The 24,102-nt window shown below is 44.9% G+C and overlaps 1 protein-coding gene across 2 annotated transcripts in view; it reads left to right on the top strand.

The window, feature by feature from the left end:
- Window positions 1-24,102, top strand: part of LOC129815688 (alpha-1-syntrophin-like) — a 119,199-nt gene that overhangs the window by 83,265 nt on the left and 11,832 nt on the right. For both annotated transcript variants that reach the window (XM_055869720.1, XM_055869719.1), the window contains exon 3: window positions 21,611-21,803. In XM_055869720.1, the coding sequence (XP_055725695.1) occupies window positions 21,611-21,803 (193 nt within the window). The remainder of the gene's footprint in view (window positions 1-21,610; window positions 21,804-24,102) is intronic.

Genomic DNA, 24,102 nt, shown 5'->3' with positions numbered 1-24,102 from the left:
GCCAGTTAGTTAGTAGTTTTTGGAGGATAGTGGGGTGTGGCTCCTGTCCTTGAACCCAGATTGACAGCAGGTGAGTTGTGTTTTTTTTTTGAGCATTTGTAATAGTTGTATTGGTTGAGGAAAATGTCTTCCATTTTGAGTAGTTTTGTTCAAGCTCCTTCAGAGGTAGCCTTAGAGTTGTGTACTAAGGAGCAGTTAATTGAAATTGCTGAACATTATCAGATTGAGATTGTTGATAAAAAAATTAAAGAGACTGTTAAAACTAGCTTAAAGCAGGGTCTTAGGGAAATGGGTGTTTTTGGCGGTCAGTCTGCTAGTAGTGAGGGTGCAAGTTTTCAGGCTAGCCCTTCATTAACTTTTGAGCAGCAGAGGGAACTGTTGCAAATGCAATTAGAGCAAATGCAAATGCAATTAGAGATAGAGCGATTGAGAAATGCTAATAGACCGGAAAGACTACCACAGTTTGATGTTTCACAGAATCTTCGTTTGTTGCCTAAATTTGATGAGTCAGATCCAGACACATACTTTACTTTATTTGAGCGTATTGCGGAAGCTAGAGCTTGGTCAGATTTGGACATGACTATGTTGTTGCAATGTGTACTTACAGGTAAAGCACGTGAGGCTTTTGCAGCACTGAGTGTAGCTGACAGTAAAGTTTATGCTAAAGTTAAATCAGCAGTTCTGAAGGTCTACGAGCTTGTGCCAGAGGTATATCGTCAACGTTTTCGTTACAGGAAAAAGTTAGATTCACAAACCTATTCTGAGTTTGTTTGTGATTTAACTTCTGCATTTAATTGTTGGTGTACAGCTTCTGAAGTTAGTACTTTTGAGGGTCTGTCTAATTTGATTGTGTTAGAACAGTTCAAAAATTCGGTTCCTGACCAGGTTGCTACATACATGAATGAACGTAAAGTTAAGTCTCCAAGTGATGCAGCAATCCTTGCAGATGAGTACAGGCTAACACATAAAAGCCATTTTGAGTCAAACAGTGATATGTACCATAAGAATAACTTTACTCCTAGGAATAGTAGGTCACCTTTTTGGGGGGCATCTTTCCAAAGGCCTCAGCAGAAGTTTGGGTCTGGAGGACTTAAAGCACCGGTTAATGCTAATACCTGTCGCTACTGTTTAGTTGAAGGACATTGGAAGAAAAATTGTCCTCTGCTTAAATCAAAACAGTCAGTTCAAGTTAAACCTGTTGTGATGGCAAGTCCTGTTACAGCCTCTGACCACCAGGGTGAGCTGTTTCAGCCACTAGTTGAGTTTGATTCTCAGTTTTCCCGCTGTGATTTTTCAGCCTTTATCTCAGATGGTGTAGTGTCCCTGGTAGATGGCAACCAGAATGTTAAAATCAAGATCCTAAGAGACACTGGAGCTTTAGATTCTTTTATTCTGGAATCTGTTTTGCCGTTCTCTAAAGAGTCTGATACTGGCCGTTGTGTAATGGTATGTGGTATGGGTTTAGTTCCATTCTCTTGTCCTTTACATGAAGTTAACCTAAAATGTGGTCTGGTAGAGGGTGATGTAGATGTTGGGGTTAGACCTCAGTTACCAGTAGAGGGAGTGCACATGATTTTGGGGAATGACTTGGCAGGTAGTAAGGTGTGGGCAGATGGCAAATTAAACATCTGTAAGAAGCAACCTTCAGTGACCCCTGCAAGGGAATCTCCGGATCAGAACTGTGTGTCTCCTGAGGTATTTCCAGTTTGTGCGGTTACCCGCGCAGCCTCTCGTAAGGAGATTGAGAGTAAGCCAGAAAGTCTTGAGTTGCCAGTCAAACTCCAGACAGAACAGTTGACTAGTTCTAGAGATTCATTGATGGCTGAGCAAAAAGCCGATACTACTTTGGCTGATCTGTTTGATAAAGTGGTTCCTGATTCAGTGGTGAGGAATAGTGCTCAGTGTTATTTTCTTCTTGATGGGCTGTTGGTCAGGAAATGGGTTCCACACTATGATAAGGGTTTAGGAGAACCAGTCTTTCAAATAGTTGTACCAACTACCTTGCGAAATAAAGTGTTGCAAACTTCACATGGTGATGTGGCAGGTCATGTGGGTGTTCGTAAAACGTATGATCGCATACTTCGTTATTTTTTCTGGCCACGTTTAAAGCGGGATGTATCTCAGTTTATTAAAACTTGTGATACGTGTCAGCGCACAAGCAAGCCAAATCAGGTTGTAAAGCCTGCACCGTTGTATCCAATACCAGCCGTAGGGCAACCTTTTGAGCATCTTATTATCGATTGTGTTGGGCCATTACCAAGGTCCAAGTCAGGTCATAGCTACTTATTAACTGTTATGTGTCAGGCAACCAGATATCCGGCAGCTTTTTCCTTGCGTACCATAACTTCAAAATCAGTAGTTAAAGCTTTAACTCAATTTATTTCAACATTTGGGATTCCAAAAACCATCCAGTCAGATCAGGGGTCTAACTTTACCTCTCATTTATTTGCTCAGGTTCTCAAACAGCTTAAAGTTAAACACAACAAGTCTACTGCGTTCCATGCCCAGAGCCAGGGAGCTTTGGAACGTTTTCATCAAACTTTAAAATCCTTGCTTCGTGCATATTGTACGGAACTGTCTGCCGACTGGGAGGAGGGGTTACCTTGGCTGTTACTAGCTGCTCGTGAAGTAGTGCAGGAAAGCACAGGGTTTAGCCCAAATGACTTAGTGTTTGGCCATAAGGTGCGTGGGCCTTTAGCAGTGTTGCAGGATGGTTGTTTGCCTGAGGAACCACCTCGGAACCTTATTGACTATGTAAATGGTTTTAGGTTGAAGTTGTATAGGGCTGGTGAACTAGCGAAAGAAAAACTAAAATGTTCTCAACGGAAAATGAAACTGAAATATGACGGACAGGCTGAGCTGCGTGAGTTTAGTCCCGGTGATCGGGTACTTGCTCTTCTGCCTCTTGTAAGTTCACCTTTTCAGGCAAAATACTGTGGTCCTTTCACTGTGTTGCGTAAAGTGTCAGATTTGAACTATCTTATTGAAACCCCTAGTCATAGGAAGTCCTCTAAATTATGCCATGTGAACCTGTTAAAATGTTATCACTCCCGTGATCTAAGCAAAGTTGAAGGCACTCCAGCAGTGAGGTCAGTGTTGACTGCTGCCCCAGTCCCTGCATCTTGTGGCTTTAATTTGGTGGAGGGGGGAGAAGAGGAAGTTAAAGTTTCAGATGAGGTCTTACAAGGTCGGTTGAAAAACTCTCAGACTTTGCAAAACCTTGGGGTTTTGGTAGATCATTTGGACTCTGAGAAACGTGATGAATTGGTAGCTCTTATTAGAAACTACCCTGTTTTGTTTTCTGACACTCCATCACAAACCCACTTAATTGAACATGATATAGACATCGGAGATGCTAAGCCTATCAAACACAGATTTTATCGTGTATCTGAGGAGAAGAGACTAAAACTGGAAACAGAGATGCAGTCTATGTTGGACACAGGTATTGATTTGGCAAAATGTGAGTTTGCCAAAGCTACAGTCACATACCTAGGCAAGGTTGTTGGTCAGGGATTTGTCTGTCCCGTAGAAGCCAAGGTTCAGGCTGTGAAGCAGTTCCCACAGCCCTCTACAAAGAAAGAACTGATGCGCTTCCTGGGAATGGCGGGGTACTACCGTGCTTTTTGTAAAAACTTTTCGGTAGTAGTGTCCCCACTGACCAATCTGTTGAAGGCCAAGGCTGAATTTATCTGGTCCACCCAGTGTCAAGAGGCATTTGATGCAGTTAAGACTCTTTTGTATTTGGCACCTGTGTTGGCAGCACCAAATTTTGGGAAACCTTTCAAATTGCAGGTAAACGCCAGTCAAATCGGTGCTGGGGCTGTGCTTCTCCAGGAGAATGACGACAAGGTTGAGTGTCCAGTCAGTTTCTTCTCCCGAAAATTTAATAAGTATCAGAAAAACTATTCTGTAATTGAAAAGGAGGCTTTAGGTCTCATTTGGGCTTTACAGCACTTCGAGGTCTATGTTGGTTCTGGTTTGACCCCTTTAACTGTGTTCACTGACCACAACCCACTGGTTTTTCTGAGGTCCCTGCAAAACCCCAACCAGCGCCTGATGCGTTGGGCTTTGTTCTTGCAACCATTCAACCTTGATATTAGGCACATTAAGGGTAAGGATAATATCATTGCTGATGCTCTGTCCCGTGCTCCTTTAACCTAGCTTGTACCTTTTCTCTGTTGACCCCTACGGGCTGTCTGTGCCTCTTTCCTCTTAAATTGCTCCCCAGGTACCAGGGCTGCCGAGTTTGAGGGACGGACAGTCGGCTGGGGGACACGGGGCTACTGCTAGGAGCCGGGATTGTTTTTTTTTGTTTATTTGTTTTTGGGGAAATTTGAATTATTTTGATTATGTTGGAGGAAGTTGGGTTGAGGGTGGGACCCTCATTTTAAGGAGGGGGGTGTCACGGCTCCTCCTCTGCAGTGCAGGGGGCGGTTCCTCCTGCAGGCAGAGGAGGGTCGTTAGTGATTGGAGCCACCTGGGCTCAGGGTATAAAGCTGTCACTAATCACTCTTGCTCTCTCTCTCTCTCTGCTCCTCCAGGTATGCTCATGATTTGTTTGTTCCTTTTTAGTTTTGCATAGTTTCCACTCAGTCATGTTCACACACACATATTCATGCACCCATGCACTTTACATACACCTTACATTATGATACATCCACACCTCATTCCTATTTCTTAGTTTAAGTTAATAGTTTGCTTAATAATAAAGAACACTTTTAAATTGGCCTATACCTGTTGTTCGTGTCCCCTCATTTTTGTCACAGGCTATGAGCCGGCTTGTGACACTACCCTAATAATCTCATGTAGGTAGCCTACCCTAATAATCTCATGTAGGTAGCCTACCCTAATAATCTAATGTAGGTAGCCTACCCTAATAATCTCAATGTTGGTAGCCTACCCTAATAATCTCATGTTGGTAGCCTACCCTAATAATCTCAATGTTGGTAGCCTACCCTAATAATCTCATGTAGGTAGCCTACCCTAATAATCTCATGTAGGTAGCCTACCTTAATAATCTCAATGTTGGTAGCCTACCATAATAATCTCAATGTTGGTAGCCTACCCTAATAATCTCAATGTTGGTAGCCTACCCTAATCATCTCAATGTTGGTAGCCTACCCTAATAATCTCATGTAGGTAGCCTACCCTAATAATCTCATGTAGGTAGCCTACCCTAATAATCTCATGTAGGTAGCCTACCCTAATATTCTCATGTAGATAGCCTACCCTAATAATCTCATGTAGGTAGACTACCCTAATATTCTCATGTAGGTAGCCTACCCTAATAATCTCAATGTTGGTAGCCTACCCTAATAATCTCATGTAGGTAGCCTACCCGCACTGTATCTGCGAGCTTTTGGCTAGAGTGCATGTGTCAAGACCAGAGTGGGCACATTCGCTACATAGCATAACAGTTTTTTGAGACAAAACCATCAGTAGAGTTAAAAATGCAATGGAAACCCATTTAACTTGTATTTTTTATTCAGTACATGGGCATTTAACGGAATAAGTTATTTTATGTGCACTACTTCATCACGCATAGTCTTTCATCCGCAAAAAGTCAGTTTGATGGAAAAACATCTTTGTGGGAAAATGTGCGTATTGTTTTATGCAGATTTTAGAATATTCACATGGAAATCTATCACAAATTGGATGGAAACCTAGCTACAAAGGCTCTTTTGATTCAAACTTGGTGAATTTAAAAGGCCCGTGGACAATGCCAGTTCGCCTAACAGGTCTGCGACAATAGATGCCTAATTTTTGCAGACCGTGAGATGCTCCTATTCATTTCTTACACTGCTCTGGTTCTATTATCAAGATTTCGACACGCAGCTCTTGATAAGATTTCGACACTTGATAATGTGTCTCGCGCTCCCTCGCTGGCCAAACGTTACGCTTCCAATGTATTGTATTTTTAGTGTTTAATAAGGATCCCCATCCCAGCTACTCTTCCTGGGGTCCAGCAACATTACGGCAGTTATATCAAATAAAACATATTACATGACATTACATTTCATAACACTTTTCACAACTATGACTAGACATATGTTATGATCAATAATAACCTTCTCGGGAACCATTCAGCATCTATATATTTTTCTACACCACCGTATTTCAATTTAATATTAAGTTACTCAACACAATCCTCAGCATAGAAAAATATAATGGCTACAACAAAGAACAAAGTGCCAAAGCGCATATCTATCGTCTTATTAAAACATCCATGACAATATAATTATCACTTTCAATATAACAAACCTCTACCTCATAGCTGGCTCTTTATTTGCACCACATTCCTTTTAGCGCCAACTTCAAGGGTTCTATTAGCAGGTCTCAGGTCTCGACTCGTCTCTTGATAATGTATTTGCCCCACGTGACGTACTTTGCTGTAAAGTGATAAAGACTTTGCTCTTAGCCACCTTTTAGTCTGACGTTTGGTTGGTTGCTATTTGCAAGGTGAGGGTCAACGCCACTTCGACTCAGTCATAAATGAAATTGGAATTTGTCTATTTTCACTGAGACTCTTACACAAAGTATAAGCTGTCTTGGGCAACAGGGCTTTGGTCCACTTAGCGTATACACCAGAATGTAATTTTGTAATGAGCATCTATTCATATAGGCCATATGTAGCAGAGGCTTAGTTTGGAGTCTGTTTTGGCTATAGCCACACTTTTGTGTTGTTACAACACGGCCAAGAGTTGGCTAAAGTTGAAACTTAGAAGTCAATGCTGAATGAGATACACACAGATTTACTCAGCGTTTGCACTTTGCACCACCTTTTCCCCCGGAATAAAACACCAAAAACAAGCTAAAACATGAAACTGTGTTCTTTCTCATAACCTTAACCTGCTTCAGAGAGTTAAATGAATTATTATACAAATAAATAGTAGAAATGCATTGCATAATTCTACTAATGTTGTGCCACTGACAAAAATAACTATCTCCAAAACCTTATTGGGGTTGGGATGGCTCGGGCTTTCAACTCCAGTTTGTGTTTTCCATTGACTGAACCACCGGCCGGGAGGAAAATATGTGCGTCCTATTCCCAAAGACATTCTGGCCTGTGTGCACATTCTGGTCAGGCTCATGGGTGGATTAGTACCACAAAAGAAAATGTTTCAATTAAATCACAACTCCTCCCTGACCCTTTCTCTTCCAGGGCCCCTGAACCCCCACACCCCCCTCCAACTAAGCAAAGCCCCCTCAAGATCAGTGCCCCTACCCTACCTCCTAAAGACTTCCGCATGCTTCGGTTCGCCTCTATACTTTCGCTTGAAAAAATGAAAAATAATTGGCAATAGTACTGTTTATCCATTTTGAGATGCCGTAGCCAGTATACGCTTCCACAAAATAGTCAGAATTAAATAAATCTGTCATTCATTTTAATGTTTTTGCTGAGGAGATCTTAGTCATGCAATTTTGCATCTAACTAAGAAAGAATTTACACGAAAGCAATTTGACTCTAGTTGAATGACAACGACGAAGAGGCGTAGACTTCGGCTTCCGAACATCGGCTGCTGTAGAAAAAATGTTGTTCGCAAGCAGATGAAAAAAAACCTTGCCGAAGACCAAAACAAGCAAAGACATCACAAAATGTTGTCATAATATATGCACAAACTGTTTCAGATGAGAAGCATGCGGACATCTTAACAGAGGCCTAGTTCCCCACAATAACTCCTTAACTCTTGAGATGGGAAAACATGAAGTTTGTTATAAAGTTGATCATGTGCTCTTTGACAGAATGTAACATTTTTGTGAAATAGTTATTTATAAGTATACCATGTACAGTGCCTTCAGAAAGTATTCACACCCCTTGGCTTATTCAACATTCTGTTGTTACAGCCTGAATTTAAAATGTGTTAAATAGCTTTTTTTCTCACCCATCTACATTTTTGCTAATTTATTGAGAATGAAATGCATAAGTACTCTATGTAATTTACATAAGTATTCACACTTCTGAGTCAATACTTTGTAGATGCATCTTTGGCAGTTATTACAGCTGTAAGTCTTTCTGGGTAAGTCTAAGAGCTTTTCACACCTGGATTGTGCAACATTTGCCCTTTTTATTTTTTTCTAAATGGTTCAAGCTCTGTCAAATTGGTTGTTGATCATTGCAAGACAACCATTTTCAGGTCAAGTAGATTTAAGTAAAAACTGTAACTCGGCCACTCAGGAACATTCCCTGTATTACTGGTAAGCAACTCCAGTGTAGATGTGGCCTTGTGTTTTAGGTTATTGTTCTGCCGAAAGGTGAATTCATCTCCCAGTTTCTGGTGGGAAACAGACTAAACCAGGTTTTTGCTCTAGGATTTTGCTTGTGCTTAGGTCCATATTTTTTATCCTGAAAAACTCCCCAGTCCCTAACATGATGCAGCCACCACTATGCTGGAAAATATGGAGAGTGGTACTCAGTAATGTGTTGTATTGGATTTGCCACAAACATAAAAACACACTTGCTTTGCCAATATTTTTGCAATATTACTTTTGTGCCTTTTTGCAGGATGAATGTTTGGAATATTTTTATTCTGCACAGACTTCCTTCTTTTCACTCTGTCAATTATGTTATTATAGTGGCATAACTACAAATATGTTGATCCAACCTTCAATTTCTCCTATTAAAGCCATTAAACTCTGTAAATGTTTAAAGTCATCATTGGCATCATCTTGAAATCCCTTAGCGGTTTCCTACCTCTCCGGTAACTGAGTTAGGAAGGACACCTGTATCTTTGTAGTGACTGGGTGTATTGGCACACCATCCAAAGTGTAATTAATAACTTCACCATGCTCAAAGGGATATTCAATATCTGTTTTTTTTTTACCCATCTACCAGTAGGTGCCCTTCTTTGGAAAACCTCTGGTCTTTGTGGTTGAATCTGTGTTTGAAATTCACTGCTCGACTAAGGGTCCTTACAGATAATTGTATGTGTGGGGTACAGAGATAGTCTTTAAAAATCATATTATCATATTCATATTATTGCAACTTATTATGTGACTTGTTATGCTAATCTTTACTCCTGAACTTATTTAGGCTTGCCATAACAAAGGGGTTGAATACTTATTGACTCAAGACATTTCAGCTTTTCATTTTTAATATATATATTTTTTTTTTTTGAAAAACACAATTCCACTTTGACCTTATGTGGTATATGTTCCAAAACATCTACATGTAATCCATTTTAAATTCAGGCTAAGACAACAACATTTGGAAAAAGTCAAGGGTGTGTGAATACTTTTTGAAGACAGTGTACATGGCTCTGTATTGGCCTTGTTCCTTTTGGAATTTCTTCACATTATCCATGAAACGCTTTTGATTTGTGCTTTGAAAGTTTCCCATAGGTACAGATCTAGGATCAGCTTCCCGTCCCCCAATGCTAAACTTTACCATTAGTGGGGGAAATGAACTGACCCCAGGTCAGCCTGTATTTATATATAGAGGCTGGATTTACATTAGTAAAATATGTCTAGTGAGATCGATCTCTCTTCAAAATCAGATTTGCAACTTTTCTGTTTACAGTAGCCTTGGATGTTGTGTGGCCAAAGCCAAATTCCTGCTTCAGCTATTAGCATAGTGTAAATACCTATAGTTTATAGACAAACAGGTTTATAGACAGAAAGGTTAGCAATTCAAACTTTACCGGAGCTTCTCATCTTAAGCATATTGCACATAGTGTTGCACACTTGATTAATGCAATGATTCACAAGTGTGTATATTTTAAAAGCCTTTAATCTGCAATGTTGTCTACTGGTATTAAGGTAATTAAAGGGATACTGCGAGATTTTGAGATTTAGGTCGTTTTTTAATTTACCCAGAGTCAGATTAACTCATGGATACCATTTTTATGTCTCTGCATGCAGTTTGGAGATAATTGAAGTTAGCATATCGTTAGCTTAGAGCAATTGCTGGAAGTCTCCAGATACAGTAGGCAGCTCCTCTCAAACGCAGGGAAATAGATCCTCTAACAACATTGAGTTGTTATTTTACCTGAAATGCACAAGGTCCTCTACTCCGACAATTAATCCACACATAAAACGGCCAACCGAATCGTTTCTAGTCAGCTCTCCTCCTCCTGTTGGCGCGCGCGAGCAGTGTCGGTGCAATAATTGAATAACATAGATTTCTAAATTTATTTTGCGATGCTCGCGCACACGACGTGTCCGGTCTGGTCAGCATGTTACTCAAGTTATAACGTGTTAGTTGCTTACCTGACCCTGGCAATCTGTGTGTAATGTTAACTAGCTAACAAACTAACCACTATCTGTTAACAAATGTTTTCCTTCTACAGTATGTGGTTAATTTTCAGAATGAGCGAATTAGGTGAAAATTAGGCGTTGCTTGTTAACAAAGTGGATTCAGGGATCAAGTGTAGCTGGAGCTGGGCCTGGCTTAAGATGGATGTCACTATAGAGGTGAAAGGAACACCACACACTTTCACTCTTTCTCACTTTCGTTGGCACATTGTAGAACAGATGTCCACAGGCAGAAAGTATACAGTAATAATGTGCAGTGTAGCCCAAAGATATTGTTTTTGTTGTGTTGAATTTGACAGTAACACGTGTGTGTGAGTGAGGGGGGATTATACTTTTTTTTAAACTCAGTGAACGTTATTTTTGCACACATGTAGCCTTGTGCACTTGATCAAAAAATAGAATGCCTGTTTGTTTCATTCTATTTCTACTTCAAGAAGTTTTTTTCCCAAGTGCAATATTTAGATGTGTGTGTGGTCACAAGCGTTTTATTATAAAGGCTGTCATGGCTAAATGCAATATTAGTCATTTGCACAAGTCATTTGCAGTAAAGTCTAGGCAACAAATAACATTGTATTGCTTTCTTTACATTATTTAGCTGTGAGTTAGGTTCACATGAACCACTTGTTATTTTACACAGACACTGATCATGTAGATCATATTCTTTGTTTTTTAATTAGTTTAAACCTGCATTTCCCCCTAGCAGGGACTTTTTGCAGGGTTCAGTGCAACAAAAAAGTGTCACCTTTTTGGGCCTTGAGCAGTTTGCATCTCTGCTCGTTACACTACACAAGTATCTTTCCTGGACCTAGTTTGTCCTCAACGTAGTGTAGTATAAAGAGGCCCATTGCTGTAGCCATGTCGCCACAGCAACCTGCTATGGGCGCAACAAGAACCATCTCTGGCACCAGGGGTGGTTTACATAGATTGATAGTATTTACATTGCCTTTGACTGCAAAGAGCAGTGTCTAGTTCCGAATAACAAAATAGAGTAAAATGAACAATTCCTTTGCCGGGAAGTTACACCTTGCAATGGCCACTTGCAATAGGCAAATATTGATATGGTTATCTGTGGTAAAACATTTTTTTAAGAATAATAAATAACTGCTACAATGGAAAGTGGAAGGCTGACAGAATCGCCAGATTCTTATCGAAAAGTGGAAGATTAAGTGGAACCCGCTCCAGTTCTCCATTTTGTCCTCTGCTGCTGGATTCAGTTAACTTTCCCTACTTTGGTGAACATTTATATAATTACCTCTCTTGACATTTTATGCAAAGCAATCAAGTTTTTAATTTATGTCGTATATCTGACTTAGTTATGAAGAATGATTCAGTCCCTGTTTGCATCCCAAATGGCACCCTATTCTCTACTATCTATCCCTTTGAGTCCTGGTCAAAGTAGTGCACTACATAAGGAATTGGATGTCATTTAGGACAAAGCCTCTTGCCCATGATTGTAATGAGATGGACTGTGTGGATGATCGGCCTATCCCACTTCGATCTAAAGCATTTCCGGCGGTGGGAATACCTAACTTCCTTACCCATTCTAGCCAAGTGAGTCAGTCCACATAGTCTGACCCACATTACAGGCCTGCCTCTTATCAATCTTACCCCATTAAGTTCAGGAGTACACACTCACTCCACATCACATGTGGCTTTGACTTCATTGCACATGTTAATAAGGAGAATAAATACTATTTAGCTGGAACAATGGAAGTCTCTATGTGATAATAACCCAACATTGTGTCTTGACTTCAACTATGACACATTGTTTACGCACACATAACCACATAGAAAATAAAACACATGCTAGTAGTGCTGCCTGTCTGGTATAGTACTGTGTCTGGTATAGTACTGTGTGTCTGGTATAGTACTGTGTGTCTGGTATAGTACTGTGTGTCTGGTATAGCGCTGTGTGTCTGGTATAGTACTGTGTCTGGTATAGTACTGTGTGTCTGGTATAGTACTGTGTGTCTGGTGTAGTACTCTGTCTGGTATAGTACTGTGTGTCTGGTATAGTACTGTGTGTCTGGTGTAGTACTGTGTCTGGTGTAGTACTGTGTCTGGTGTAGTACTGTGTCTGGTGTATTACTGTGTCTGGTATAGTACTGTGTGTCTGGTGTAGTACTGTGGCTGGTGTAGTACTGTGTCTGGTGTAGTACTGTGTCTCGTATAGTACTGTGTGTCTGGTGTAGTACTGTGTGTGGTATAGTACTGTTTGTTTGGTATAGTACTGTGTGTCTGGTATAGTACTGTGTCTGGTATAGTACTGTGTCTGGTATAGTACTGTGTGTCTGGTGTAGTACTGTGTCTGGTATAGTACTGTGTGTCTGGTATAGTACTGTGTGTCTGGGTTAGTGCTGTGTGTCTGGTATAGTTCTGTCTCTGTTATATTACTGGGCTGTATTTGGGAGTAGGGACTGTATTATGTTTTGTCTGCCAGGAACATTTTGCGAGGGAGGTAAAGGGACATTCCAGTGGCTAATGGGGCATACAGCATGCTTCAAATGTCCCAATGTAGCTAATGAAATGGAATTCCAGTCGCTCCCACGGCAACAAGGAAGCAGGGGGGCTCAGCCACAGAGGATTTTTGTCTTTGACTTGGCAACGGAGAGTTGTGTTTGCCAAGTTAGGACGTGAAACTAATGACCACCACTGTGCTGACTGACTATGCCAGTCTTCACCCCCCAGTCGCCAGTGGACACACATTGTGACATGGACACAAAAGTGTGGGTGACATGGTTTACCGCTATAGTATCTCCCCCTATGATAATAACATCTGCCCCATTAATAATGCCAAAGGGGGATTTGGAAGGTGTGGTTTCGTTTACCCCATCTTTTTCAGTTTTTCGGCAATTTAAGTGGCGCCTGCTGGGCTGTGTTTTTTGGCCCGTTAGGGGATTTAGCGTGCCTTTAAAAAACGCCTCCTGTTAAGTGAACAGTGTTGAACTGAATTGGGTAGGAAATGCATAGTCTGGATTTACGGGTAGAATCTGAAAAGTCCCTAAGAAAAGATTAGCGGGGGATTCTGCAATTGGAGCAAAAAAAACACACACACACACACACACACACACACACACACACACACACACACACACACACACACACACACACACACACACACACACACACACACACACACACACACACACACACACACACACACACAAAACTACTTGTTTGGCCTGCCAGATAAGCTAAAGTAATAACAGTACAGTCTCAGCTAATTTTAGCCCTGCTATGAATGTGCCCGCCACTGGTATTCATGGAAACTTTTGGATTCTGTTAAACATCTTTTGCCTCTGGTTGAATCGAGCTTAGTTATATTTTCCACCCCAGGATGCTTTCACTCTCTACAGCGCCAAGCTATTCAGCGATGGCCTCCTCCCTTCCCTTTCCATTTGTCCTGCTCGGTTTAAATTATATATTTGCCATTAGTGATGTGTGGAAATAGAAAATACCTCATATTATTAATCTAGAAAATGCTCATAGTTTTTTGGATAATGGGAAATCATCCAAACTTATGTAACTCTACGTACCTTTTCATTTATCATCGAAGTCCATTCACTCAGTACCCACAATGCACCTAGGGGTTATACTGTATATAATAGGGCCGTGACAATACCAGTATCGCAATACTCATTAGTGTCGTGGCAAGGAAACACAACACAAAGCGGATTTAACTTCTTTAAGAAAACAGCTCTAATGTTGATAACAAGCATCATTATGTTGTCATCGAGTTACATGTATTTATTTTCCAGGCTATAGCACCCAATATTTACATACAGCAGGTTTTTGAAGATTTTTAAGTCTGCTTCATGTTTTCCCATTTGAAGGCCCTCGGATCAATTTTCAACTCAGTTGGGGTCTCAACTTACTGCTGCAGGTTGGAATAGTAGAATACACAAGGTGCAATCTCAAAATGTGATTTTGCATCAGCAGTTATTCTCTTGTCATGTCAGTCACTGATAGTCACTCAATTAGCCATGTCAGCTAAAATGTGTCTCGGCTGTCAAGAGGGGGGGGGGCTGCAAAAATGTTTTGCTCCCAATGTGTTGGGGAGTGGGGAGTACGCAGATCCATGAGCAACTGCGGCCCCTCATGATGAAGTCAGATATTTTTCTGTGGCCCCCACCCCCATCCAAGTTACCCATCCCTGGACTAGGGGGTCTATTTTGGGGGGCAGAGGAAGCCCCCGTTGTCCCCTGAGAGGACAACTTCCCCCCCCCCCCCACAGTGATATTCGAGTGGTGCTTCTCTGGTTCCTCCGTAGTGTCCTCTGGTCTAAACCAGAATGGAGCTCCTCTGGTTCCTCCGTAGCGTCCTCTGGTCTAAACCAGAATGGAGCTCCTCTGGTTCCTCCGTAGCGTCCTCTGGTCTAAACCAGAATGGTGCTTCTCTGGTTCCTCCGTAGCGTCCTCTGGTCTAAACCAGAATGGTGCTTCTCTGGTTCCTCCGTAGCGTCCTCTGGTCTAAACCAGAATGGAGCTTCTCTGGTTCCTCCGTAGCGTCCTCTGGTCTAAACCAGAATGGAGCTCCTCTGGTTCCTCCGTAGCGTCCTCTGGTCTAAACCAGAATGGTGCTTCTCTGGTTCCTCCGTAGCGTCCTCTGGTCTAAACCAGAATGGAGCTTCTCTGGTTCCTCCGTAGCGTCCTCTGGTCTAAACCAGAATGGAGCTCCTCTGGTTCCTCCGTAGCGTCCTCTGGTCTAAACCAGAATGGTGCTTCTCTGGTTCCTCCGTAGCGTCCTCTGGTCTAAACCAGAATGGAGCTCCTCTGGTTCCTCCGTAGCGTCCTCTGGTCTAAACCAGAATGGAGCTCCTCTGGTTCCTTCGTAGCGTCCTCTGGTCTAAACCAGAATGGAGCTCCTCTGGTTCCTCCGTAGCGTCCTCTGGTCTAAACCAGAATGGAGTTCCTCTGGTTCCTCCGTAGCGTCCTCTGGTCTAAACCAGAATGGAGCTTCTCTGGTTCCTCCGTAGCGTCCTCTGGTCTAAACCAGAATGGTGCTTCTCTGGTTCCTCCGTAGCGTCCTCTGGTCTAAACCAGAATGGAGCTTCTCTGGTTCCTCCGTAGCGTCCTCTGGTCTAAACCAGAATGGAGCTTCTCTGGTTCCTCCGTAGCGTCCTCTGGTCTAAACCAGAATGGTGCTTCTCTGGTTCCTCCGTAGCGTCCTCTGGTCTAAACCAGAATGGTGCTTCTCTGGTTCCTCCGTAGCGTCCTCTGGTCTAAACCAGAATGGAGCTCCTCTGGTTCCTCCATAGCGTCCTCTGGTCTAAACCAGAATCTAAACCAGGGTCCAAAAGGCTCCTTAACAGCTTAACAGCCTGCGGTTATGGAACCGCCACCTGTCCCAGACCTGACCTGAGCCCTGGGACCATACGTCGGGACTGCTGGGCGTGGTGGCTCCTTGTTGTCCCCAGTCCGCCTGGCCTTGCTGTTGTTCAGGTTTCAGCTGTTCTGCCTGCGGTTATGGAACCGCCACCTGTCCCAGACCTGTTGTTTTTCAACTCTTAATGATCGGCTATGAAAAGCCAACTGAAAATTATTCATGATTATTATTTGACCATGCTTGTCACTTATGAACATTTTTGAACATCTTGGCATAGTTCTGTTATAATCTCCACCCGGCACAGCCAGAAGAGGACTGGCCACCCCTCATAGCCTGGTTCCTCTCTAGGTTTCTTCCTAGGTTTTGGCCTTTCTAGGGAGTTTTTCCTAGCCACCGTGCTTCTACACCTGCATTCTAGCTGTTTGGGGTTTTAGGCTGGGTCTCTGTACAGCACTTCGAGATATTAGCTGATGTACGAAGGGCTATATAAAATAAACTTGATTGATTGATTGATTCTACCACCAAGCCATGCTGAACAATTAATCAAATGCCCCCCCCCCCCCCACCCTTGATTTTGTTTTTACACTGTTACTACTCGCTGTTTATTATCTATCTGTTCTTCAGCTTGCAAGCCTCCCCCTTTTTCCTCCAACCATAACGATGGTCATTATGGCCAAACAGTTCTATTTTTGTTTCATCAGGCCAGAGGACATTTCTCCAAAAAGCACGATCTTTGTCCCCATGTGCAGTTGCAAATCGTAGTCTGGCTTTTTTATGGTGGTTTTGGAGCAGTGGCTTCTTCCTTGCTGAGCGGCCTTTCAGGTAATGTCGATATAGGAATCGTTTTACTGTGGACGTAGATACTTCTGTACCTGTTTCCTCCAGCATCTTCACAGGGTCCTTTGCTGTTGTTCTGGGATTGATTTGCACTTTTCACACCAAAGTACGTTCATCTCTAGGAGACAGAACGCGTCTCCTTCCTGAGCGGTATGACGGCTGCGTGGTCCCATGGTGTTTATACTTGCGTACTATTGTTTGTACAGATGAATGCGGTACCTTCAGGCATTTGGAAATTGCTCCCAAGGATTTACCAGACTTGTGCAGGTCTCCAATTATTTTTCTGAGGTCTTGGCTGATTTCGTTTGATTTTCCCATGATGTCAAGCAAAGAGGCACTGAGTTTGAAGGTAGGCCCTGAAATACATCCACAGGTAAACCTCCAATTGACTCAAATTATGTCAATTCGCCTATCAGAAGTTTCTAAAGCCATGACATCATTTTCTGGAATTTTCCAGCTGTTTAAAGGCACAGTCAACTTAGTGTATGTAAACTTCTGACCCACTGGAATTGTGATACAGTGAATTATAAGTTAAATAATCTGTCAGTAAACAATTGTTGGAAAATTGATTGAAAAACAAGTTTTAATGACTCCAACCTAAGTGTATGTAAACTTCCGACTTCAACTGTAGAAGCAAAGTATCCAGGAGTCACTGAGGTTTGAAACAGCGGAGGGCTATCAGGTGTTTGTGTGTGTGCGTGTATGTGCGTATGTGTAGGTCAGAGTTTGTTGTGTGAAAGTGTTGCCCAGTCAACCATGTTTGTGGGCTGTTGCAAGTGTGAGGGGTGTTAGACCAGCGTGTTTGAGACCACAGAGACAGCAGCCAGGTCGTGCAAGATCCACTGCGAAGTAGGACATCAGGAGATGACTTGAAAACAAGGTCCAATTTCTAAATTTGGTTGTGCATCATGTCAGTTACTGAAAGTCAGTCAATTAGCCCATGTCAGCAAACTTTTTTTTAGATTGCTGTTAGTCTAGCGGCCAGCTATCTAAACTTAGTAATCATGGTCCACTGATTGTTGTTAGTTTCACTCAGATATCATATTAAAAACATTTCTCTGCGCTCTATGGCAAAATGTGTGGAATTGCATGAAATGTGTTATAAAATCCATGTGTGGGAATAGGAGGCCATGTGTAGGAATAGGAGGCCATGTGTGGGAATAGGAGGCCATGTGTAGGAATAGGAGGCCATGTGTAGGAATAGGAGGCCATGTGTGGGAATAGGAGGCCATGTGTACGAATAGGAGGCCATGTGTAGGAATAGGAGGCCATGTGTAGGAATAGGAGGCCATGTGTGGGAATAGGAGGCCATGTGTGGGAATAGGAGGCCATGTGTGGGAATAGGAGGCCATGTGTGGGAATAGGAGGCCATGTGTGGGAATAGGAGGTCATGTGTGGGAATAGGAGGCCATGTGTAGGAATAGGAGGCCATGTGTGGGAATAGGAGGCCATGTGTGGGAATAGGAGGCCATGTGTGGGAATAGGAGGCCATGGGTGGAAATAGGAGGCCATGTGTGGTATTAGGAGGCCATTTGTGGCAATAGGAGGCCATGTGTGGGAATAGGAGGCCATGTGTAGGAATAGGAGGCCATGTGTGGAAATAGGAGGCCATGTGTAGGAATAGGAAGCCATGTGTGGGAATAGGAGGCCATGTGTGGGAATAGGAGGCCATGTGTAGGAATAGGAGGCCATGTGTGGAAATAGGAGGCCATGTGTGGAAATAGGAGGCCATGTGTGGAAATAGGAGGCCACGTGTGGGAATAGGAGGCCACGTGTGGGAATAGGAGGCCACGTGTGGGAATAGGAGGCCACGTGTAGGAATAGGAGGCCACGTGTAGGAATAGGAGGCCACGTGTAGGAATAGGAGGCCACGTGTAGGAATAGGAGGCCACGTGTAGGAATAGGAGGCCACGTGTAGGAATAGGAGGCCACGTGTGGGAATAGGAGGCCACGTGTGGGAATAGGAGGCCACGTGTGGGAATAGGAGGCCACGTGTGGGAATAGGAGGCCACGTGTGGGAATAGGAGGCCACGTGTGGGAATAGGAGGCCACGTGTGGGAATAGGAGGCCACGTGTGGGAATAGGAGGCCACGTGTGGGAATAGGAGGCCACGTGTAGGAATAGGAGGCCACGTGTAGGAACAGGAGGCCACGTGTAGGAACAGGAGGCCACGTGTAGGAACAGGAGGCCACGTGTAGGAACAGGAGGCCACGTGTAGGTATAGGAGGCCACGTGTAGGTATAGGAGGCCACGTGTGGGAATAGGAGGCCACGTGTAGGAATAGGAGGCCACGTGTGGGAATAGGAGGCCACGTGTGGGAATAGGAGGCCACGTGTGGGAATAGGAGGCCACGTGTGGGAATAGGAGGCCACGTGTAGGAACAGGAGGCCACGTGTAGGAACAGGAGGCCACGTGTAGGAACAGGAGGCCACGTGTAGGAACAGGAGGCCACGTGTAGGAACAGGAGGCCACGTGTAGGAACAGGAGGCCACGTGTAGGAACAGGAGGCCACGTGTAGGAACAGGAGGCCACGTGTAGGAACAGGAGGCCACGTGTAGGAACAGGAGGCCACGTGTAGGAACAGGAGGCCACGTGTGGGTATAGGAGGCCACGTGTGGGTATAGGAGGCCACGTGTGGGTATAGGAGGCCACGTGTGGGAATGGGAGGCCACGTGTGGGAATGGGAGGCCACGTGTGGGAATGGGAGGCCACGTGTGGGAATGGGAGGCCACGTGTGGGAATGGGAGGCCACGTGTGGGAATGGGAGGCCACGTGTGGGAATGGGAGGCCACGTGTGGGAATGGGAGGCCACGTGTGGGAATGGGAGGCCACGTGTGGGAATGGGAGGCCACGTGTGGGAATGGGAGGCCACGTGTGGGAATAGGAGGCCACGTGTAGGAATAGGAGGCCACGTGTGGAAATAGGAGGCCACGTGTAGGAATAGGAGGCCACGTGTAGGAATAGGAGGCCACGTGTAGGAATAGGAGGCCACGTGTAGGAATAGGAGGCCATGTGTAGGAATAGGAGGCCATGTGTAGGAATAGGAGGCCATGTGTAGGAATAGGAGGCCATGTGTAGGAATAGGAGGCCATGTGTAGGAATAGGAGGCCATGTGTAGGAATAGGAGGCCATGTGTAGGAATAGGAGGCCATGTGTAGGAATAGGAGGCCATGTGTAGGAATAGGAGGCCATGTGTAGGAATAGGAGGCCATGTGTAGGAATAGGAGGCCATGTGTAGGAATAGGAGGCCATGTGTAGGAATAGGAGGCCATGTGTAGGAATAGGAGGCCATGTGTAGGAATAGGAGGCCATGTGTAGGAATAGGAGGCCATGTGTGGGAATAGGAGGCCATGTGTGGGAATAGGAGGCCATGTGTGGGAATGGGAGGCCATGTGTGGGAATGGGAGGCCATGTGTGGGAATGGGAGGCCACGTGTGGGAATGGGAGGCCACGTGTGGGAATGGGAGGCCACGTGTGGGAATGGGAGGCCACGTGTGGGAATGGGAGGCCACGTGTGGGAATGGGAGGCCACGTGTGGGAATGGGAGGCCACGTGTGGGAATGGGAGGCCACGTGTGGGAATGGGAGGCCACGTGTGGGAATGGGAGGCCACGTGTGGGAATGGGAGGCCACGTGTGGGAACGGGAGGCCACGTGTGGGAACGGGAGGCCACGTGTGGGAACGGGAGGCCACGTGTGGGAACGGGAGGCCACGTGTGGGAACGGGAGGCCACGTGTGGGAACGGGAGGCCACGTGTGGGAACGGGAGGCCACGTGTGGGAACGGGAGGCCACGTGTGGGAACGGGAGGCCACGTGTGGGAACGGGAGGCCACGTGTGGGAACGGGAGGCCACGTGTGGGAACGGGAGGCCACGTGTGGGAACGGGAGGCCACGTGTGGGAACGGGAGGCCACGTGTGGGAACGGGAGGCCACGTGTGGGAACGGGAGGCCACGTGTGGGAACGGGAGGCCACGTGTGGGTACGGGAGGCCACGTGTGGGTACGGGAGGCCACGTGTGGGTACGGGAGGCCACGTGTGGGAACGGGAGGCCACGTGTGGGAACGGGAGGCCACGTGTGGGAACGGGAGGCCACGTGTGGGAACGGGAGGCCACGTGTGGGAACGGGAGGCCACGTGTGGGAACGGGAGGCCACGTGTGGGAACGGGAGGCCACGTGTGGGAACGGGAGGCCACGTGTGGGAACGGGAGGCCACGTGTGGGAACGGGAGGCCACGTGTGGGAACGGGAGGCCACGTGTGGGAACGGGAGGCCACGTGTAGGAACGGGAGGCCACGTGTAGGAACGGGAGGCCACTTGTGGAAATAGGAGGCCACGTGTAGGAATAGGAGGCCACGTGTAAGAATAGGAGGCCACGTGTAAGAATAGGAGGCCACGTGTAAGAATAGGAGGCCACGTGTAGGAATAGGAGGCCACGTGTAGGAATAGGAGGCCACGTGTAGGAATAGGAGGCCACGTGTAGGAATAGGAGGCCACGTGTAGGAATAGGAGGCCACGTGTAGGAATAGGAGGCCACGTGTAGGAATAGGAGGCCACGTGTAGGAATAGGAGGCCACGTGTAGGAATAGGAGGCCACGTGTAGGAATAGGAGGCCACGTGTAGGAATAGGAGGCCACGTGTAGGAATAGGAGGCCACGTGTAGGAATAGGAGGCCACGTGTAGGAATAGGAGGCCACGTGTAGGAATAGGAGGCCATGTGTAGGAATAGGAGGCCATGTGTAGGAATAAGCCATGTAAGAGAGAAGGGATGCGTGGTGTGCAGGGTGAGCAGAGGATCAGGATTTGACTCAGTGACTTCATAAGTCACAACAGTGAAAGAGAATACTTATGAAGTTCACAACATTGATATGATCCCAGGCTATACTCCAAACTCTAAGTTCATTTGACTAATTAACCTTCTAATGCACACTCCATTAGCTAAACATTGAGGGGTGGTTTGCTGGACACGGACCAGGCGTAGTTCTGAATTAAAAAGGATTCTCAATGGAGATTTTTAGTCTTGGTCTACAGGCTTAATCTGTGTCTAGGAAACCGACTCTTATAGTATCAAAGTCGGAAAAGTTGTTCTTACTCTCACTGCTTCCAATTCACCTGATATGATACCTTATATACCTTCCTTCTCCCTCTCAATATGAATCCTCCTTAATACAACTCCCCCCCATCTCTTTTTTCCTCTCTCAGTGAAATACATCAAGGAGATGTCAGCCTTCTTTAAGAACACCTTGCCCGGTGCACCCCTACCCTGGGACTCCCCCCATGCCACGACACAGAAGGGCGCAGACGCCCCCCCTGCCGAGCTGAAGGAGGTCAGGACCATCCCCCTGAAAATGTGCCAGGTGACCAGGAAGCAGTGCGCACCGGACACAGAGAACAGGTACTGTGGGTGGAACCCAGTTCAATGGGGAACTGAGTTACATGATCAGAGCGGGACAGAGAAAAAAAAAATATATATATAGAGAGAGAGAAAGAGGGGGACAGACAGAGGGGGACAGACAGGGGAGAGAGAACGGGGAATGGACGGAGAGACAGGGACGGATGGAGAGACAGGGACGGCCGGAGAGACAGGGACGGCCGGAGAGACAGGGACGGCCGGAGAGACAGGGACGGCCGGAGAGACAGGGACGGCCGGAGAGACAGGGACGGCCGGAGAGACAGGGACGGCCGGAGAGATGGACGGAGAGACAGAGACGGACGGAGAGACAAAGAGAGGGAGACGGACGGAGAGACGGATGGAGAGAGGGAGAAACTGGGTACGATAGCTTGTATCTTGAATTCAGTAAGATATTTATGAAGTCAGATGTCTCACAAGGCACTCCTTTTGGAATCTAAATCAAGGCTCCTTAAATATAACGAGCACTCTACATTTTAATATTTACCTGATGCAAAGTAACACTCCTTTTTCTCACCAAGGTCTGGGCCTGTACCCACAAAAGGTCTGGGCATGTACCCACAAAAGGTTTGGGCCTGTACCCACAAAAGATTTGGGCCTGTACCCACAAAAGGTCTGGGCCTGTACCCACAAAGCTTAGGTCTGTACCTGTATCCACAAAGCTTAGGTCTGGGCCTGTACCCAGAAGAGGTTTGGGCCTGTACCCAGAAGATGTTTGGGCCTGTACCCACAAAAGGTTTGGGCCTGTACCCACAAAAGGTTTGGGCCTGTACTCACAAAAGGTTTGGGCCTGTACCCACAAAAGGTCTGGGCATGTACCCACAAAATGTCTGGGCCTGTACCCACAAAGCATCTCCAAGTAGGAGAACTGATCTATGGTCTGTCCATGTAATCTTAATCAACATAATCTAAAATACAAAACTGATCCTAAATCAGCACTCCTACTCTGAGGCTCTTTGAGCTCCAGCTGTCCCCTCTGGTTAGACTTTTCGTAGCCTATGGCCAGACAAAGTCCTCTCTTGGATCCAAACGTTGTTATGCTAAGCCTAATTAAAGCCATGTAGGGGAGCAACAGTGTGTATGGGTCCTGCTTCATCACTCTTCATATCTCACACCTTATGGCTTGTTCCAGGTGAAAACGGTGAAATATTTCAACCAGAATCTACAGCACACTGGTATTGGGTTACCTTGTACGCTCCACAATGAGCTTTAATAGCGCTCTATGTGAACAGACCCAACGCAATGGTAAACCTAAGCGCTGGCGGTAGTGCTATAGGTCTGGGGGTGTGTCAGAAATATTTTTTCTATTTTCACAGCCGTTATTATGAGCACAATCGCTGGCGGTGTCCTGAAATGACTTGGTTTTGATGAAAAGACAAGTTGTAGGAGGGATACTGCATGCGTTTGTCTCACGTTCTGTAGGTTATTGACTAGTGATGGGGGCAAAAATTGATACAGTTACATATTGGGATATTATTTTGAACTAATATATCGTATCGTTTTGACAATATAACAATACTATTTTTGCGCTAGTTGGCTGTACTTGCAATACATATTGTATCGGTTAAGAGCGTTGGGCCAGTAACTGAAATGTCACTGGTTCGAATCAAAATTGAATCTAATTTTATTGGTTGCATACCCATATATAGCAGATGTTATTGCCGGTGTAGTGAAATGCTTGTGTTCCTAGCTCCCCCCCAAAAATCTGTTGATGTGCCCTTGAGCAAGGCACTTAACCCTTATTGCTTCTGTAAGTCGCTCTGGATAAGAACGTCTCCTAAATTATTAAAATGGCAATTTAATACATATCGTATCGGCACCAAAGTATTGTGATAATATCATATTGCGAGGTCCCTGGCAATTCCCAGCCCTATAATTGACAGTCTTTGCGTTGTCATCAATTCCATTTTGTCTGGGAGCACGGAATATCCTCGTCCTAGTCCATTGTGGATTCATACGACAGTCCATTGTGGATTCATACAACAGTTTATTAAATAGCATAGGTAAGAGTAATAAGTGATAGCAACATTTTTTTTTAAATCCATAGTTTTCTGTAATTGCCTTATGTAAGTATAGGTCTTTACGCATCGCAGTTCTCCTCAAATGAAAAATACTACGCTCCTGTAAATTGTATCATATGTGTGAGACACGTTTTCAACAAGCTAGATATAGCCTAGGCCTGTGAATACTTCATTGTGAATAATGAAGTAATACACTGCAGGTAGGCCTATATGAATTGTGAATAATGAAGTAATACACTGCAGGTAGGCCTATATGAATAATG

Source organism: Salvelinus fontinalis, chromosome 18 (genome assembly GCF_029448725.1).
Source record: "Salvelinus fontinalis isolate EN_2023a chromosome 18, ASM2944872v1, whole genome shotgun sequence".
Lineage (NCBI taxonomy): Eukaryota > Metazoa > Chordata > Actinopteri > Salmoniformes > Salmonidae > Salvelinus > Salvelinus fontinalis.
The sequence above is the reverse complement of the archived record's forward strand: the minus strand, read 5'-3'. Positions and strand labels throughout refer to the sequence as shown.